The sequence below is a fragment of the Rhea pennata genome, chromosome 27, assembly GCF_028389875.1.
Source record: "Rhea pennata isolate bPtePen1 chromosome 27, bPtePen1.pri, whole genome shotgun sequence".
NCBI classification, from domain to species: Eukaryota; Metazoa; Chordata; class Aves; order Rheiformes; family Rheidae; genus Rhea; species Rhea pennata.
Window position 1 is genome coordinate 4,287,467 of NC_084689.1, and position 17,855 is coordinate 4,305,321.

At 63.8% G+C, this 17,855-nt stretch overlaps 2 protein-coding genes across 7 annotated transcripts in view; one reads left to right on the forward strand and one right to left on the reverse strand.

The window, feature by feature from the left end:
* Positions 1-22: 22 nt before the first annotated feature.
* On the reverse strand, positions 23-13,751 carry TJP3 (tight junction protein 3). Its single transcript, XM_062596036.1, has 21 exons — positions 13,520-13,751; positions 13,167-13,287; positions 9,007-9,063; positions 8,402-8,526; positions 8,033-8,135; positions 6,960-7,446; positions 6,560-6,663; positions 5,298-5,460; positions 5,122-5,212; positions 4,771-4,835; positions 4,531-4,609; positions 4,259-4,415; positions 3,699-3,807; positions 3,066-3,285; positions 2,535-2,731; positions 2,195-2,290; positions 1,822-1,892; positions 1,391-1,702; positions 996-1,238; positions 664-716; positions 23-346 (listed from the first exon to the last, which is right to left on the reverse strand). Exons 1-21 carry the CDS (start codon positions 13,744-13,746, stop codon positions 247-249), a joined length of 3,180 nt encoding a protein of 1,059 aa, XP_062452020.1. The 5' UTR covers positions 13,747-13,751; the 3' UTR covers positions 23-246.
* A 1,132-nt stretch (positions 13,752-14,883) lies between these two features.
* The window catches only part of PIP5K1C (phosphatidylinositol-4-phosphate 5-kinase type 1 gamma), a 50,373-nt gene continuing 47,401 nt past the window's right edge, over positions 14,884-17,855 (forward strand). For all 6 annotated transcript variants that reach the window (XM_062596620.1, XM_062596621.1, XM_062596619.1 and 3 more), the window contains exon 1: positions 14,884-15,053. In XM_062596620.1, coding sequence (XP_062452604.1) covers positions 14,954-15,053 — 100 coding nt within the window. In that variant the 5' untranslated portion in view covers positions 14,884-14,953. The remainder of the gene's footprint in view (positions 15,054-17,855) is intronic.

Sequence of the window (17,855 nt, forward strand, 5' to 3'; positions counted from 1 at the left end):
GTGAAAATGTCCTCTTTATTTCAGCAGATGAGGCAGAGCCGTGGCTAAAAGGGGACAGAGGCACTTGGAGGTGCCACGTAGTAATCGGTGCAGAAGGACTAGGTCCAGCCTGGCCCGGTTGCAGGATGCCGTGTGGCACTGCCTGGCTTTTGACTTGAACAGGCACCCCGCAGCGGTGCAGGGCTGGCCGGAGGGGCCTGGCCCCGTGGCGTGGGGCGTTCTTAGGCAAGCGCTGAGCCTGCCCCGCTACACGTCCGTAGCTGGGCCCCACTCATAGCCTTCGTCCTGGTCTGAGTCGTCCCGGGCCCGCGTGAACCTCTTCCTGACAGCATCGTGCTCGTATTCCCTACGTGGGGGATGAGAAAGCAGTGATGCCTGTGCAGCCCAAGTGGGATGGGTGGCAGACCCAGTCCCTGCAGCACGGGGTCAGGTCAGACAGAGCAGGACCCAACAGTTCTTTGGGCCCTTCCCCAGTTCCAGGTGTGACTTTTGGGGCAGGGCAGTGCCAGCCCCAGCAATACCTCCTCCCTGGGTGCCCCCAGGAAGGTTGTAGGACCAGCAGCTGTGTGTGCAGCTAATGAGTTTGGGGCTCAACTTGCTCTACATCCCTGGGCAGGAGGGGTGGCACGTTATCTCCCCAATCAGCCCCAGCACCCAGGATACCTGATGCTGTCGTAGTGCTGTCTCCGTTGGCCCTGGGGCTGCTGCTCTGTTGCCTGTTGAAGACAGGAGGCACATGCATTAAAGGTGGTGGAGCCAAGCTCCAGAGGGCCACTGCACTGGGCAGACAAGATCTGCACTTCAGCTTAGAGCTGGGCTGCTCTTCCCCCATGGAAAAAAAGGGTGGAGAAGCACCAGAGCTGGGCACGGATGCCTGGCTGTGCCCTGCAACAGGCAGAGGCGATGCTCATGCTCCTGCCCGTGCCACACTGGGATAGAAATCACCCTCCATAGCAGAGCTCTGTGCGACCCTCTGGCCCACCAGTCCCTCATACCGGAATAGGGGGATCTGCCTGCTCCGTCAGGCGATGGCTTGGGTACGCTTCTGCTGGCTCAGAGGAGCGGGCTAATGCAGGCTGGTCGTAGTCATCCTCTGCTTCACCATCTGTGTAGGGTCCCGCCTCGCCATCCGTGTCATCATAGTCGCTGTTGGCATGGCTGTCGCAGGTCAGGTAGCCTGAGGTTGCTGCACTCGATGGGTTCAGCAGGTCCAGGTTGTCCTCTACCCCCACGTCCACCTGCAGGGTGGGAATGAGAAGGAGGACCTTAGGCACAGAGGGGATGGACATTGCCCCACACAGGCTCCCCAGCAGCTCCCTGGTGCCATTAGCTGCCCAGCCTGCAACTATGTGCGGCTGAGTCTGACCACAGGGACCTCGTGTCTATGTACCTGCTCCTCTGCCGTCCATATGGGCTGGCTCTGTTGTGTCCTGATGATGTCCTTGAGTGCCTGGTACCAAGCATTGCCACTGCCGCTGAGGTTTATGGTGGCAGTGAAGAGATGGCTGCAGTACTTCTTCATCTTGCTGGCCTGGGCGTAGAGGCGCCGGGAACTCTTCTTGGAGTCGGGTGCCAGCCACTGGCGCATGGCCTTGATGCCCTGGCGGCTCTCGGGCTCACAAAACACTACCACTGGATAGCACTGCACGTAGTTGAGGCGCTCCACAGCTGACGGTGTGATGTCCAGCAGTGCATGCTTGTCCTGGGGGCAAGGGACCAGCATTCAGCCCCGCTGTGGACAGGGATGGAGGCAGGGTTCCCTAGGAACCCACCCAAAACCTGGCCCATCTGGCTCCCAAAACACAGCTCCCAGGCTCTCACCTTTTCTGCAATCTGCCGCACTGAGTCCAACTTGATGATTTTAGATGATGCCCCATCTCGGGGAATGCTTGCTGCAGGATGAAGAGATATGGTGTGAGGGGCCAGAGGAGATGTGACATCCCCGGTGGCCCTGGGCCAGGTCTGGCCATGCCCAGCCCCAAGGATGTGTCCATCCATCAGGATGTCTGGAGCCTAGCTCATAGGGTGAGATGTAGGGAGAGGGGGGAGAAAAAAGCTCAGCAGTATGTTGAGGTGTCATGTGGAGGCAATGAGGAAAGATCAGGACAGGGCTCTTGGTAAAGAAGGACCTGCAGGCCCTGACATTGCGGCTCCATCTTCTGAATAGGAGTCACCCCAGAGTGGGGGCACTTACGAGCGATCTCAAACAGCTGGGGCGACTCCGTGCTCAGCTTCTGCATGGCAATGTCTGTGATGGGGCCCAGAATCACCACTGGCCGCTTGAAACTAGCTATGGAGAGAAGACAGACCGGCTTGAGGAGGTTGGGAGCAATGGCAGAGCTTGCAGAACCCAGGCGTCCAGGCCTATACCCTGCAGCTTGCTCCCCCTCCTGCCAGGTGAGCACAGCCCACTAGCACCCGCAGCAAGGCAGCCTCTGGTCAAGGTCTGAAGTCCCTAGGGTGGGTGAGCTGCCCTCAGCACCCACAGCACTGGGAGATGAAGACAGGCCCTGGTGTCTTGGAGCAGCACCCACCTTCCTTCAGGACCACCCTCTCGTACGGGGGGTAGCGGCCCTGCTTCGTGAGGGCAGACAGGTCTTCTCGGCTCTTTCGCAGCGTCTTCTTGGCTCCCCGCAGACCCCGCAGCTTCCAAAACTCAGCGCGTGCTCCAGAGGGATTGGCACCAGACGTGGCTTTCAGCACCGACTCCAGGCTAGCAATCTGCTCGGCCCTGGGATGGGAGAGGGCTCAGGACCCAGAGCCTCTGGATTTACCTCTGCTGCATTTCTCTGAGCCCCAGGGAGGGGGCAGGTGGACTGAGTCCTGGACTTGCCAGGATGAGGCTGTGACAGCCTCTCCTCCCCTGTGGAGCGGACAACCAGAGCATTGACTGCCCCATCCCCCTCTTGGCACTGAGAAGGGATTTCACCAGCTCTTGTTTCCAACTGCTGCTTTACCAGCCCTTGCCCTGCACCTTAGCAGGACCATCATCCATGTCCCTGTCCATCACTGAGGAGCCATCCCCTGCCTCTTCAGCCCAGGGCCATTCCTGGCTCCTTCCCTACCTGCTCTGATTGGGCATGATGCCCTTGTCCAGCTCCTGCAGGTCCCTGCCCATGCGCACGGCCAGCCAGCTCCCCAGCTTGCCCCGGTACATTGTGTCCAGCACGTGGAAGACCTCGCCACGGACGAAGCTGAGCCCCGAGGGCACATCCTTCTCAAAGTCAAAGTGTGTCCGGATGTAGAACGAGTCACCCACATTGGACGAGATCATCTTCCTGTAAACTGGAGCCCAAGGTGAGAGGTACCATTAGAGGAAGAGGTGGCAAGGGAGGAATCTGGGGGTGCTGAAGTGATTTGGGCAGGAGCTGAGGTGGCTGGGAGCCTCCACAGCAGCTCTCGCTGCAAGGAGGGTGTTGGAGGCACTGCTGCCGCACTGTGAACAGCAGGACCTGACCCCCAGCACAGACTGGCTGCTCCAGACTGAGCCATGGGTGCCAAAAAGCCCCATGCTCCAGGACTCCAAGGCATAAACAGCCCTGAGATGGTCTGGTCCCCTCCCATTAACTCTCAGAAGGAGGAGGAGGAGGGTATAAGGAAGAAGGACCGTGTTGCAGGGCAGAAAGAACCCTGAGGAGTTCATCAGGTGCTTGCTCAGAAGAGACAGAGGACAGAGAGATGCAGACTCAGTCACTCACTGTCCTGCTTGCTCTGGATTTGCATCGTGACGTCCTCACCCGGTGGCAGGCTCATGAGGTACTGCACGGCCTCCTCACGGGTCAGGTTCTGGAAACTAGTGGTGTTCACCTGCCATGGAGGAAGGCGCTCAGACAGCAGCATGGGTGGCGCAAGTGCTGGGCAGGGGTCCTGGGGATGGCAGTGCCCAGGGTACCCCCAGGGCCGAGTGGGAGAGGAGGACCTAGGAACTGCTCCCATGTCACCCTGCCATAGAGGGTGTCATCTTGCTGCTGGCTTCTGTCACTCAAGCTGACTGCCCCAGACAAGGAGACTGCTCTGGGCACAGGTAGGGCCAGGCTAGGCAGCACATGGACCTCATTTGGTGTTAGCATGGTGCCAGGGACAGGACTGTCCCCTTGGGCAGTGCCCAAGGGTCTAGCCAACTGGTACAGACCTGAAATAATGCCTGCCAGGAGAAATCCAAACCTCAGCGGGGTATGGGATCCGAGAGGGGTGGGGTAGGTCCATACTGGGCAGCCTAGGTGCAGCAGTGTTCAGAGCCCTTCCCAGTCGCAGATACCTGCAGGATCTGGTCCCCTTCCTGGACGCCCTGGCTGTCAGCTGGGCTCCCCTCTTGCACGCCTGACACGAAGATGCCCACATCATTCCCACCAGCCAGCCGCAGCCCGATGCTCTTGGCCTTCACAAAGTGCACAACCCTGGAGTCGGGGCTGTACCTGCCAGGGGAAGGCCACGGTCAGCCCAGCAGCAATACAGTGGGTCACCAGCTCTCTGACCCCAGCCCTGCACCAGAGCAGGTCCCTGTCTCCCCACCACCTCTCAGACACGTACCCGTCCTTGCAGGTGGCTCGGGCAGCGGGGCTGGTATAGGGGCCGTGGCGGCCATCCTCCTCCACAGCTTCCAGCACATCTGCAGTGAAAGAGGGCTGGTCCCAGGAAGTGGCAGAGGCTGCACCGCTCCTTAGGCAGCTGAGATGTGGAGAGACCTAGCACGGCTTGGCCAGGTGTGTTTGGTGAGTGGGGATGCTTAGAGCTCTTAGCTCCCACACAGCCTGATCAGAGTTCACTTACCAGGGCCTGGAGCATCATCCATGGTCCTGTCAGCTGCAGGGTCCCTTTTTGTCTGTCTCCTCTCTCTAGAACAAAGTCAGGGCAGCATTTAGGTAGATCACAGAGCTGGGTGCTGGCTCAGCATGGACGGGCTGTGCCTGCAGTGCCAAGCAGGCAGTGGAGACAGTAGGACAAGTTGGTGCCCAGCTCCAGCTTCTTCTGGGGACCAAAATACAGTCCCACTTCCAGATTGAGCCAGCTCTGGACAGCAGCAGAATGGAAAAGAACCAGCCCCTCCAGACTGGCAGAAAGCACAAGTGGACCTGATGATCAATGGGGAGGAGACAAGATTATGGACATAGAGGGGCTTACGGTGGTGAATCTATCCTGGCAGCAGCTGGAAGTTGTGGGGAGATCTCAGGGGATGGTGGATGGGACAGTTCAGAGCCAATGTCGGAGATGTCTGCGGCAACAAGACACACATCAGTGATGATCTAGTCTCCTGTGCTGTATATTGACCCGCCAGCCCTACCACCGTGTCCCCTTACCATCCATCCGGGAGCTGTCACTGTGGCTGTCTGTCACGTCGGGGATGTTGACCAGGAACTGCCGGCGGTCCCGGAGCACAAGCAGAGTCAGGATCCCCTCTGTTTGCTCAATGAGTTGCTGTGTATCAGCCAGGGACATGTTCTCACTGGCCACCCCGTTGATCTGGAGAGGGAAGAGGATGTGTGAGGGTGCTCGCTCATGGAAAAACTGCCTCCAGCTGCAGCAAGCCCTTGGGAATAACCCTACTCACACGGGAGCCACCATGGGGCATTCCCCGACTGCAGCTTCACAGGTCCCTTCTCTGCCCCTCTGGCCCTGGCTCCTGGGCACCAGCTCCCGCAGCTTGGCCCGTTGGGATTTGTGTCCCCATTCCTGGCTGCTTCCCAGCAAGACCTCATCCATGTGCAAACAGGAAACAAATTACCAAGGCCAATTAATCCCCACCATCAGCTACATGGCATTGCATGGAGACAGGAGCTGCAGAGACCTGCTCAGATACTATTTAAAACTCAGTTTTACTTTAACCTTTGCTCAGTGCTGTTTCCCCTAGGCACTGAACTAGTGCCAGTGAGAATCATGCCCACGTGGATTGTGGGTTGTGATCTTCCAGAGCTGCTGCAAGATTTTTCTGTTGAACTGTGCCAGAGTGAAATCCCTCCTGTTTGCCCCAGAGCTCTTTCAGTCCTGGTTCCCAAATGGCCACGGGGTTGCCTGGCCCATTCATGCAAACTAAATATCTCCAGCCCTCTATTTTATCCTCTCCAAATACCTTTCATCTAGTCACAGTCCTGACATACCCTGAACATCTGAGCTCCTCTTGTCAACTGTTCCCCCAGCAGGGACATCCACATGCAGCAAGGAGACCCACGTGCCATGGGGAGCGGGGTGGATAAGATCCCACTGTGGACAGCAGGATGAGCAGCCGTTCCCAGCGGAACACCGCAGGGCTGCCTTAACCAACTAGCCTCGGCATTGTGTGGGGCTGGTTCCCAAGAGCCCCCACACAGTCCCAGATGGTGGTTTGACCCATGCTGCACCAGGGAGATGGGACAGGATGCGGGCACCAGATGGAGATTTCTCCGTGCAACCTGGCACCCCTTGCAGCCAGCTGAGAAGAGCAGGCTGTTGGCTCATCCCCTCCTTTACAGCTCGGCTGCTCTTCCCAGTGGCTCTACAGAGACACTAGCCAGGGAAAAGCAAGTTGAACAGGGAGAGATGAATCCCCCCAGCAAACGTTCTGCATCCCCTTGGGACTCCGTACCTTCAGGATGAGGTCTCCCTCCTGCAGGGAGCTGTGCTTTGCCGCCAGCCCGTTCTCAGATATATGCTTGATGAAGAGCTGACTTCCCAGCTTCAGGCCATATTCTGCACCAGAGAGAGCCCGTGACAGAGCTAGGCAGACACTGGTCCCTCCTCACCATCATCCCCTAAGCTCATTCCAGCTCCTGCTGGGGCATTAGCAAGCCCCAAAGCTGAGCACTGTCGCCCTTGGGCTGAGACCAGGCGGGTTCAGTGCACCCATCTCTCTGCACGGCGAGCATTGGCCTCCCTCTGCATGCCAGATGCTGGGTGCAACCCAGCCATCACCTCCTCCCCAGGGGACACACAGGCCATGACTCAGGTGACAAGAGCCAGGGACAGAGGGAAAGAGAAGGCCCTACCTTCACTCTGCTTCTGCTTCACCAGGACCGATGTGACAGGCTTCATCAGCACATCCTGGCGTGGCAGCCGCTTGAACCCAGACACCAGGACCAGCCCATTGGTGTCCCCTTCGTGGCCAAAGCCATTTGTGGAGCGGTGCCTGCTGTAGTCCCTCTGATCTGAGCCGCTGTCAGGGCTCTGCCTCCAGTGGCTGCTGTCCTGGCTTCGCCTCCGGCTCCGGGACATCGGTTTCTGATGGCGACGGTCATGACGGTAGTGCCCAGAGCTCCTCTCACTGGATGAGTCCCCGTCGTAGCCCTGGTTGTAGTCCAGGTCATCCTGGGAGTGGTGCCTGCTGGCAGCATGCAGGGCTGGCTCAGCACCATGAGACTCGTATTCCTCTTCCGAGTCATAGCGCCGGCGCGCAGTGGGGGACACCGAGCTGCCTCTTGGGGGCTCGCTGCTCTTGCTCACTGGGAGCTGAACTTTCTTGGATCTCTTTAGTGTCTGCAGGTTGAAAAGGAAAAGGGCAACTGGTAAACAAAGCTGTCTCTGCCAGGAGATGTTTCTGCAGCTATTTCCAAGCCCAGGACAGAAATCAATGCCAAGAGGGAACAGAGGGATGTCCGAAGCCATACAGGAGGGGAACTCGCCCTGGGACTCAAATGGCCCGTCTCTATGGGCACAGGCATGGACCACCCTGTACTGCAAGAATGAGGGGCCATGGCGAGACCAGGGAAGGGGGTTCCCATCCTGCCAAGATTTTCCTTTTTACAGGGCGGGGGGGTGTTCCCCAAATAACCACAGTGTTAATCACCCCTCACATGGCCCAACGGTGGAGCTGCTAACAGGCACCCCAGAATGCGCAGGGATGTCAGAAAAGAGCACAGGTCCCTGACCACCTCAGTGTCAAGGAGAGCAAGCGATGCCCCAGGAGGAGCAGGGCTTTGTCTAGAGTCATCACACACGCTGCAGACATGGAACCACCTCAGTCACACGCGGTTCAGTGGCAGCATGGCCAAGGACAGGCACGGAGCAGGCTCGTGTGCCCAGGGTTGACATCTGACCCTGTCCTGCTGCAGGGCACACTCACAATGTTCGCGATCTTGCCACAGGTTTTAAGTGTCTGGATGGCAAAGGAGGAAGAGACGTTCTCCATGGAAAGGCCATTCACCATCACGATGTGATCCTTCAGCCTGGAAGGGAAAATGCAGCCGTGGCTTTGCCCCAGTCGCAGCCCCCAGCTTGGGGGGCTGATGGGGACAGCAAAGGCAGGTTTTGCCCCAGTAGGACCCAGCTCTTTGCCCTGTGCTGTAATTCCAGCCCACCCAGGCTTCACGCAACACACCAGAGCAGGGTGGCAGCAGAGTTAAGCCTTGTCCAAATGGAAGCAATTTGCTGCCCTTCCTGTCCTGTGTTCATAGCAAGCAATCCCGGTATCCCTGCATCCCTGTGCACTCACTGGAGCCGTCCTGCCGCTGGTCCCCCAGACACCACATCCGAAACAAACACCGCCGTGTCCCCAGTTGTCCTGCTGGGACGGTCTCGACCTCCTGAGACAGCAAAGCCAAAGCCTCGCTGAGGGTCCTAGTGCAGGCAGACAGAGACATGTCAGACGGAGCCAGATCTGGGCTCTCTCTGGCGCTGATGGCAGAGCTGGATGGGGGATGTTGCCCATGCCACAGCCCTATAGAGCACCCATCTCTCCCCATCGCAGCACTTGGGATGTCCACAGGGTCTGGGGCAGCATGGCTCACGGCCACGCACCCTCCACACAGAAGAACAGGGGACGTCGCTACGTGACTATGACCCCTGGCTGCAGCCAACACCTGTGGGCAGCAGCAGGGGAGAAGCCCTGCTGCCCACTCCCAGTCAGAGGGGCAAAAGGGGTGCCAGAGCCTGGTTTCCAGTCCTGGCCACAGCAGCACCCTGGGCAAATCATTTCCCAACACCATCTCCATGAGCATCATAACGCAACCACCTCGAGGAGCCACAGGGCCTGGAGCCATGGGGTGCACCCCCGACCCCATCCCCACTACCCCTTGGCCACCCTGGAGACACACTCACCTTGCTCAGCGTCACTGTGTGCTGCTCCCAGATCACCATCTCCTCCATGGCTGCAACCTGTTAATGCAAACAAGGGAAGGTGACCGCTGAGGCCACCCAGCGCTTTGTCCCCAGCCTGGAGGCGTAGACCAGCTTCTGTCCCTCTTCGTGGCCACGGGCACAGTGCCCTTCCTCGATTCTTCACACTGCAACGAAGAGTTGAGCTGCACGTGCTCAGCAGAAGTCAAGCCACAGGCACTGGGGGTGGCAAAGGTGAAGGTGGACAGAGCATCTAGAGGTGCTCAGACACCCACCAAGCGGCCACCAGGACTTGCAGCGATGTTACACCAGGGTTAACCCCATATGGGAACAGGCTCCAAAAACCCTGAATTGCCTCTGTGCAACAAAAAATCCTTCTGGTGACAAGGGCTGGGGACATCCCTCCCTGCCCTCTTGGTCTGTCCGCAGAGGAGCAGGTGTTTTGCAGGGAGAGCAGGTCGGCAGCGGGCCTAGGCTGTGGGGCGCCTGCGGTTCCCTTTGCCGTGCCCAGTGCCACCATTCTCCTGGAAAAGTCTGTGCAAACCCAAAGAGAGATGTAGGATCCCTGAGTCTTGTTTCACCCTCAGGCTTGGACACAGACCTTGAGCTGAGTTAATAAAGCTCTTGAGGGCAAGGAAGCGCGAGCCCGAGCAGGGCGGTGACTTACACGAGGTGCGTTTTACAGCCTCTATCACAAGGGTTGTCTGGGTACAGAAAAACACAAACCGCGAGGGCCGGGTGATGTCGCGGCAGATCATCTGCAGCCCTCCGAGCGCCCAGCCCTGGTCCCACCACCAGCAAGCTGCGACTGCAGAGCAGGGCCCTCGGGACGGGACGGGAAGGAGCCTGTTTCAGGGACTCAGGAAGGGGCTGGTTTCATCCGTGCTACCGCACGTGTCGAGGAAATGCCCGGTGAGGCCGCAGAGTGTCGACTCTGTCCCTCCGGAGGGAAGGGGAAGTGAAGGTGCCACCCGCCACCGCCACCTCCAGGTCCTCCCCCGGCTCTGAGCCACGCCGGGAGGCGGCCGGACGGGGAGGACGGCGCCGCGAGAACCGCCAGGCGGCTCAACCGCCCCATTGCTCACGGCGTGGGGGCTCTGCCAGCCCCTGCCCCACTGCCGGGGGGGGCACGGAAAGACCCCAAAAGCCAAGCTGCCCCACGGAAAGTGGTTTTCAGCGCACGCAAGCGACCCGTCAGCAGCACGAGCCTCCGGGCACCAACGGAGCAAGCGGAGGGAGACCCAGAGAGCCCCCAGCACCAGTGGCACCGGCCACGGAGGGAAGAAGGGAGCCCCACACTGCCCCACAGCCCCGGGGGGAAACCCCACGGCCGGCCCGTCCGCGGAGCACCCCGGAAGCCTTCGGCCTCGCTGCAGAGTCCCACGCGCCCAGGGCTTTACTCCTCCTCCTTCCCCACCCCCCCCCCCCGGGGACCCCGTCGCAGGTAAAACCCTCGCACCCGCCCCGGCACGGGCCAGCGTCCTCCTCGCCGGCCCAGCACCAACCTCGGGACCCCCGCGGGCAGCAAAGCTCCCGCGAGGAGGCCAACAGCCCCGGCACGGGCGCCAGAGAGGGCAACGCACCTGGAACCGCACGGCCATATCGCAGGGCACCCCGGGCCCCGGTGGCGCGGGGCCGGGCCCCCTCGGCGGCGCGGGGGCAGCCGCTCGGCGGCGGGCGGCTCTGTCCGGGCGCCCAGCGCCGGGGAGGAAGCCCCACGGCGCGGCGGCCTACCTGCCGGCCCGCCTCCGGGCCAGCCCCACCTCCCGCGACCGCCGCGCCCGGCGTGCGCAGCCCTGCCGCTGCCACCACCACCGGCCGGCCCCGGGCGCCCCCGGCTGCCTCCCTGCCTCGGTTTCCCTCGCCGGCAGTGGCCCCCCGGAGCGGCGCCGAGGGGTCGCCCCCACCACTATGGCTCTCGCTGCCCCCCCGCCGTGGGGCACCGGGCCCCCCGGGTGCCCCGGGGCACCCCAAAGTGCCCTGGGGCCGGCCTGCTTGGTGCCCAGGATCCCGCTGGCCTCTCTCTGGGCTCTGACTGGCCGAGAGCTGGGCCGTGGCAGGGTTCCCAGGGCCCTGATTGGGTGACAGCTCGTCTGCGGGAGATCTCCCTCACCACTGACTGGCTGGCAGCTCCGCTGCGGCAGATCTCCCCAGGCCATGATTGGCCAACACCTCTGCCCTGGCAGATCTTTGGCCTCTGATTGGATGACAGCTCCACTGTGACAGATCTCTCTGGGCGCTGATTGGCCAACAGCGCTGCTGCAGCAGATCCCTCTGGGCGCTGATTGGCTGACAGCACTGCTGCAGCAGATCCCTCTGGGTGCTGATCCACGGCAGCAGCTCCCCGTGCCGCAGCCCGCGTGCCCCGTGCCGTGCTGCCAGCAGGGCCCCAGCAGGGGCTGTCCCGGGACAGCCCTGCACACAGCTCGGCCATGCCTGAACCCAGCCGGGGCCCCGGTGCCGCCCCGGCAGGCCGGAGAGCACCAGACATCCTGCAGCATCTTTGGGAACCCGAGCGGTTCTCCCGCGCCACAGCCACGCGGCAGCGTCATCAGGACTGAGACGAAAAGAGCAGTAACGCCCGGCGGGTAACGCCATCCCTCCGGGGCCCCCCTCCACCCGCGGGCCACAGGGCCGGTGGCAGGGGCGGGAGGTGGCCGGTTCCGGGGCGCAGCGCGGCAGCCCCTCGCCAGCCCCGAAGGCAGCACTGCCCAGCAGGGCTCGCAAACCGCCCGCGGCGCAGCTCCGGGGAGAGGGAAGCAGTAATCCCTCCTGGTTTCGAGGTGTCCAGGAACAAGGCTGGCACGTGCCGGCCCCAGCAGCCCCAACCAGCTCCCGCCGCGATCCCGTCACCAGGGCATCGCAGGTCGGCGCACGCACCCGTTTCTGCGGCCTCCTGGGGCTCTCCGTGCCCCTCACTGCAGCCGGAGGGGATGGCGGCAGTCCTGGCACGAAGGACGGCTGGGGACAGTGCTGGGGCACCCGGCAGCTCCCGTCGCACCAGCCAGAGCTGGCAGAGCCCGTCGGACCTGCCCCCGGTTTCACCTGAGGCCACAGCCCCGAGCCAAAGGCTGTGGCCTGCAACTGGAGGAGCCGGCTCGGCCGGTTTCCCAACAGAAACCAGCCTGCACGGAAATGGCCCCGCCGGGAGAGGCGGTATCTGGGCTGTGCTGATCACAGCCCAGCCCGGCTCGCCTGGCGCACGGCGTCTCCCGTCTCCGGCACGAGCCACAGCCCCCGCACGTGCCGTGGCCAGCACCTCGCGGGGCTGCTCAGCGGCCAAACGAGCCCCAGGCTGTGCCAGGGCAAGTCCTCCCGCTGTGAGGCCCCAATTTGGAGCTTTGCCCGGCCCGGGGTGCCACCACCACCTTGCCCGCCGGCACTCCTCAGGGTGCAGCATCGTTACGTGGTAGGTGACATGCCAGCACGTGGGGGACAAGGTTATTTATTGCAGAGGGATGCAGACAGCCCACCCCAGCCCTGCCCCAGGACGATCCCTACCGCACATACCCCGTTCCCCAAGCCCCACAAAGGGGGTCTGTGGCCGCTGGGACTAAGTGGGATCAACAGCACGTCCCCCACGTCTCGGCTCAGCCAGTGCTGCTGCGGGTGAAGCCGCTTGACCCCACGTAGTCCCAGCCGTGCTGGAACGGAGTCCCTGGTTTCTCTAACAGTCTCCCAGCATTCCCACAAACCCAGCCCACCTGCAACCCACAAGCTGATCCTGATCTCCCCCAGGGCCTCCTCGCTCTGGGAAGGTCTGACCCAGCCGGGGTGTAAATCAGTAGGACAGAGACACATCCTCCAGCCCTTGATATGCCCAGCCCCAGCCTCGTGTCTCCAAGCCCAGGGCGAGCCAGGCGGCTGACACAGACACCGCTTATTCTCAAAGTCACCCCAAAAAGGACTCTGCTCCGTGCCCTGCTCAGGTCCCCTGGGGCCAGCCCCTGGGGTCTTCCCACAGCTCAATCCCTGCAGTGGGGCCAGGACTCCACGAGGGTCCCAGAGCCACCCTGTCCCTCCTGGCGCTGGCGGGGGGCGGGGGGGGGAAAAGAACCACGGCCAATTCCCCAGGCGAGAACAGGGCTGGGTCCCCATCCCCGCCGCTGTCTGCGAACGGGGCAGGCAGGGTTAGCACTCACCGAGTGGCTGCTCAGCCCTGCCGGGATTGGGATCGGACCAGGAAGGAGCCGAGCTCGCAGGCTGGTAGCAGCGGTGTCACTCCAGGGCACCCGGCGTAACCCTTTGCGGGCCAGACTCTGCCTGTCAGGAGGGAAAGAGCAGGAGGAAAGGAGGCCCTGGGCAGCTGGGGACCAAAAGGCTTCACCAGACCTCCCAAAGGCAGGTGGGACAAGTTGGGGGGGACAGGGCCAGTGACCAGCTGGGACACCCACTCCTGGGGGGCCGGGGGGGGGGGGGGGAAGTGACCATTCCCTCCCTGTTGATGGCTGTTTTCACCCTCATTCCCCTTCCCCTTTACCCTGCCCTCCCTCACCTCGGTACCAGCCCCAAACCATTCCTCTTTCCGCTGGGTCGCTTTCCTGCAGGTCTGGTGGCCGGAATCGGCTCCACGCGTCGGCTTTTGCCCTGGCCTGCCGCTTCTGGCCGCGGTCTGTATCGAGACCACAGCGGATCATCGAAGCCCCGCGCGTGGGCGCTGTGGGGGGACCAGTTCCTCCTGAACCCCCCAGCGACCAGTCTCCATCCTGGAACCGGAGACATGGACGCGGCCCCGTTCAGGTCGCGGAGCCGCCGGTTTCGCCACCGCCCGTCGAACGGCTCCTTCGCTCAGAAGCCCGACGCGAACACCAAGGAGGAGAGAGCAGCTCCGGCCGAGCCGGACGCTGCTCCCCAGACCCGGGCAGGGCAGCGCGCAGGTCGCAGCCGCCTCATCCTCCTCATCGGTGCCGCAGGGCACCCGCTCCCCTCCCTCGCAGGGGACGCGGCCGGGAGCACCCCGGGGCGGGCTGGCGGCGCCGCCGCCGCCGAGCGCCCTCATTAACCTCCCTCACCGCCTCGCTCGGCGGCGTTAAGCGCTGCCCTGGGAACGCGTCCCCCTCGGGCTGCCCCTCAGGAGGCAGAGCCCGGCGCAGGGTGCAGCCCCCGCGTTTTGTCCCCCTCGGCCCCCAGCCCGATCCCTGGCACTGGTGTTAAGGGATCCCCACGAAGCAGACGGTGAAGACACCCCGCTCTCCGCCGGCACGCGCAGCCGAGCTCCCCTGCGGGACCCCACGGCCCGTGAGAGGGACGCGCCTGCCCCACGGGCGCGGGCACCGGCTCGCGCTCGTGCTAAGGGCCCGGCCCGGCCCGGCCCGGCCCGGCTCGGCTGCAGGTGCGGGGCAAAGCGCCTGCGAGGGCGGGCCGCGCACGGGCAGCGCAGCGCGGGTGTTCCGCCGCCAGGGGGCGCCGCCCGCGGCCCGGCCCGGCCCGGCCCGGCGCGGCCCGGCGGCTCCTGCCGCCACCGTGCCCCGCCCCGCCCGCGCGCTGCCATGGCAACGGCGCCCGGGAGCTCCCCGCGGCTCTATGGTGCCTCCTGCTCCCTAGAGGGGACGGAGGGGAGGCTGCTCTCTCCCACGCTCGCTCGCTCGGCCCCGTTTCTCTCCCCGCGCCTCCCGCTGTGCCGTGTGCTCCCGTCCCGTCCCATCCCGTCCCATCCCGCCGGCTACGGCGACATCCAGCCCCTCCGCCGCGACTAACTCCGACGGAAGCCTCTCCCCGCCACTTCCGCCGTTCGCGGCGCTCCTCTTCCGCCTCTGCGGCGCGCTGGGGTGTGTCTAGGCGCGGAGCCTCCCGCGCTCTATGGTAGCTGCGGCCCGGCGCGGTTCCCAGTCTCCTCAGCGGCGGCGGCGGCGGCTGGTGGCGGCCGAAGCCGGGCGGCGAGCGCGGCGGCCGGGCGCGGGCCTGCCCCGCCCGCCCCTTCTCGGCGGCCATGGAGCTGGAGGTGCCGGAGGAGGCGGAGGGCTCGGCCGCGGCGGGCGCTGGTGCCATCACCCCGGAGGCTGGCGTGGGGGCCCTGGACGGTGCAGGAGGTAAACGGGCTGCGGGGCCGCCGGCGGGGCGGCTTGCCGAAGCGTCGCCCGCGCAACGGCGCCGCCCGGCCGGGTCCCGGCGTGTCCCCCCTCCGCTGTGGCGTCGGTCCCCGGGAGCCGCGCCCGGCCCGGACCCCTGGAGTGTCCCGTCCCGTCCCCCCTCCCGGGGGCCCTGAGTGGTACCGCCCGCCGCCCCCCCCCCCGGGTCCTGGAGTGGTTCTGCCTAGCAGGGCCCCCCCCCCCCCCCAAAGTGATCCCTTATCCCTTCCGCGTGATTTCCGCCCCCCCCCAGCCCGGGCCCGGGGTGGCGGTGCCCCCCCCCCCACCTCCCCCTCCCCCCCAGCCCGGGCCCGGGGTGGCGGTGCCCCCCCCCCCACCTCCCCCTCCCCCCCAGCCCGGGCCCGGGGTGGCGGTGCCCCCCCCCCCCACCTCCCCCTCCCCCCCAGCCCGGGCCCGGGGTGGCGGTGCCCCCCCCCCCACCTCCCCCTCCCCCCCAGCCCGGGCCCGGGGTGGCGGTGCCCCCCCCCCCACCTCCCCCTCCCCCCCAGCCCGGGCCCGGGGTGGCGGTGCCCCCCCCCCCACCTCCCCCTCCCCCCCAGCCCGGGCCCGGGGTGGCGGTGCCCCCCCCCCCACCTCCCCCTCCCCCCCAGCCCGGGCCCGGGGTGGCGGTGCCCCCCCCCCCACCTCCCCCTCCCCCCCAGCCCGGGCCCGGGGTGGCGGTGCCCCCCCCCCCACCTCCCCCTCCCCCCCAGCCCGGGCCCGGGGTGGCGGTGCCCCCCCCCCCCACCTCCCCCTCCCCCCCCAGCCCGGGCCCGGGGTGGCGGTGCCCCCCCCCACCTCCCCCTCCCCCCCAGCCCGGGCCCGCGGTGGTGGTGCCCCCCCCCCCCTCCAAACCCTCAGCCCGGGCCCGGGGTGGCGGTGCCCCCCCCTCCAAACCCCCAGCCCGGGCAGGGGGGGTGGTGCCCCCCCCTCCACAGACCGAGCCCGCGGTGGTGGTGCCCCCCCCACTTCCTCCCCCCCAGCCCGGGCACGGGGTGGCGGTACCCCCCCACCTCCCGCCCCCAGGACTCCCCCCAAGGTGCTCCCCCCATGGTGGCCTAAGGCGAGGGCTCCCTGTGCCCTGCCCGGGGGTCTCCCGTAGTGGTTGCCCCTGGGGCATGTGGCAGGGCAGGGTACGGGGCTGTCTCCTGCCCCACGCTCGCCCCAGGGCACCGGGGCCTGTGCTTGTCGGGGCCGGATCGCTGTGACCCCCTCCGCATCCCGCGGGACCCGTGCGCTCGCCCAGGTCCCTTTAGGAAAGGTAGCGCCAAGAGAGCAGCAGTGCCGCCGGCTCCAGGGCTCCCCCCGGCTCCGACCGCCCCATCCGTGCCCCCAGCCTGTGCGCCGGCTCCCACCCCCTGCCTGGATCCGCTGGCAGCCTGGCAGGCCCGGGGTGGCGCCCGGCTGTGCGACGCCGTGGCAGCGCTGGGAGCTGGTTACCCCTGTGCCCAGCACTGAGCGACCCCCCCCGCGGCTGAGGGGGGAGTGGGCGTCGCAGGTGCCCTCCTCGAAGCCGTCTTTCCGCAGGGAGCGTGTTTTCCCTGAGGATCGCTCCTTGGCCGGTCCCTGTTTCCCTGGTGCTAGGGTGAGCCCGGGAGGGCGGTGGTTGCCCAGGGGCAGGCAGAGGATGTCCCTTCCTTGCTCTGATGCCTGCAGGAGTTAAGGAGCCCATGCCAGCACTCCCTCTCCTCAGCCCGCCGGGGTCCTCTCCAGCAGCAAGAGGGTGGCATCACTGCCACGTCAGGCTTCGTCTTGGCAGCGACCAGATCGGGAAGGCCATTTTAAGAGCGAGCGAGCCCCCGAACAAGCCTAATGATATATCGTTGGCAGCATTAACAAAAGAATTTGGGTTTCTCGTTTGGCAAGATCAGATTTGTGGGGCTGTGCGAGTGCACCTGCCTCTGCCTTTGCTGGCTAATTTATAGTTCATTAACAACCTCAAAATTGCTAGCTTTGGGTTTGTGCGTGATGATACGGCCCTGCTCTGTTGTTACGTTGACAAGTTTCATTGTGGGCCTAATTCAAAGCTCCCGAGCACCTGTCTGAGCGTGAAGTTTATTCAGAGCATTTCACGAGATAGCTGGGTTTTGATTGTGTTGTGACAGTGCTCTCGTTGTCTTTGGGGCTTTAAATTAGAATCATTAGATTTTTGAAAACCCAACAAATTACAGTGGAAACCGTGATTATTTCAGAGATGTCATCTGCTGCGTTTGGGGGGGCCGGATGTAACCTATAATTTCTTTGAAAGGTGCTGAGATTTAAATGAGCGGTGAGCTGTCCCCGGGCTTTCTGGTTCAGTTCCTCAGCGCTGCAAGGAAAATGGAGGGGACAGCTGCATCCAGCTGGCTTTTCCCCGAGGCTGCTTGCGGTGCTCCCCCACCCACCGTTCAGACCTCTTTTTCGGGAGTGTGCTCTGAGCGAGGTGTTGTATGGCCGGCAGACTTCCAGGTTGCCTTGCTGAGGGAAGGGAATAGAAAAGAGAGCTTTTTGCCAATGAGCAATTAAAATGTTGTTTCTTCTTCTTGATTTCTTTGTTACCTTTCTGGTTTTGTGGGAGTGGAGGGTTGTTCGATGCTTGGGACGAAATAAGGTGACTGTGGAGACTGTTGCTCAGGCGGGCTTTAAATGAGTGTGTGTTTTTCTTTGCATTGCGAGTAAATCTGGATTTGGGAAACCTGTAGGCTGTCTTACCTTACGTGGAGAGTAAAAAGATGAAACAGAGCCAATAATCTCCCTGCTGCTTTGATTTTTTTGAGTCAAGTT

Coding starts and splice junctions, on each gene's coding strand:
- TJP3 (XM_062596036.1), bottom strand. CDS start 13,746: ATGTCTCCGGTTCCAGGATGGAGACTGGTCGCTGGGGGGTTCAGGAGG. Junction 9,064..13,166: donor CAGGGCTGAGCAGCCACTCG/GTGAGTGCTAAC, acceptor TTGCATTAACAG/GTTGCAGCCATGGAGGAGAT. Junction 1,703..1,821: donor TGCGGCAGATTGCAGAAAAG/GTGAGAGCCTGG, acceptor CCTTGCCCCCAG/GACAAGCATGCACTGCTGGA.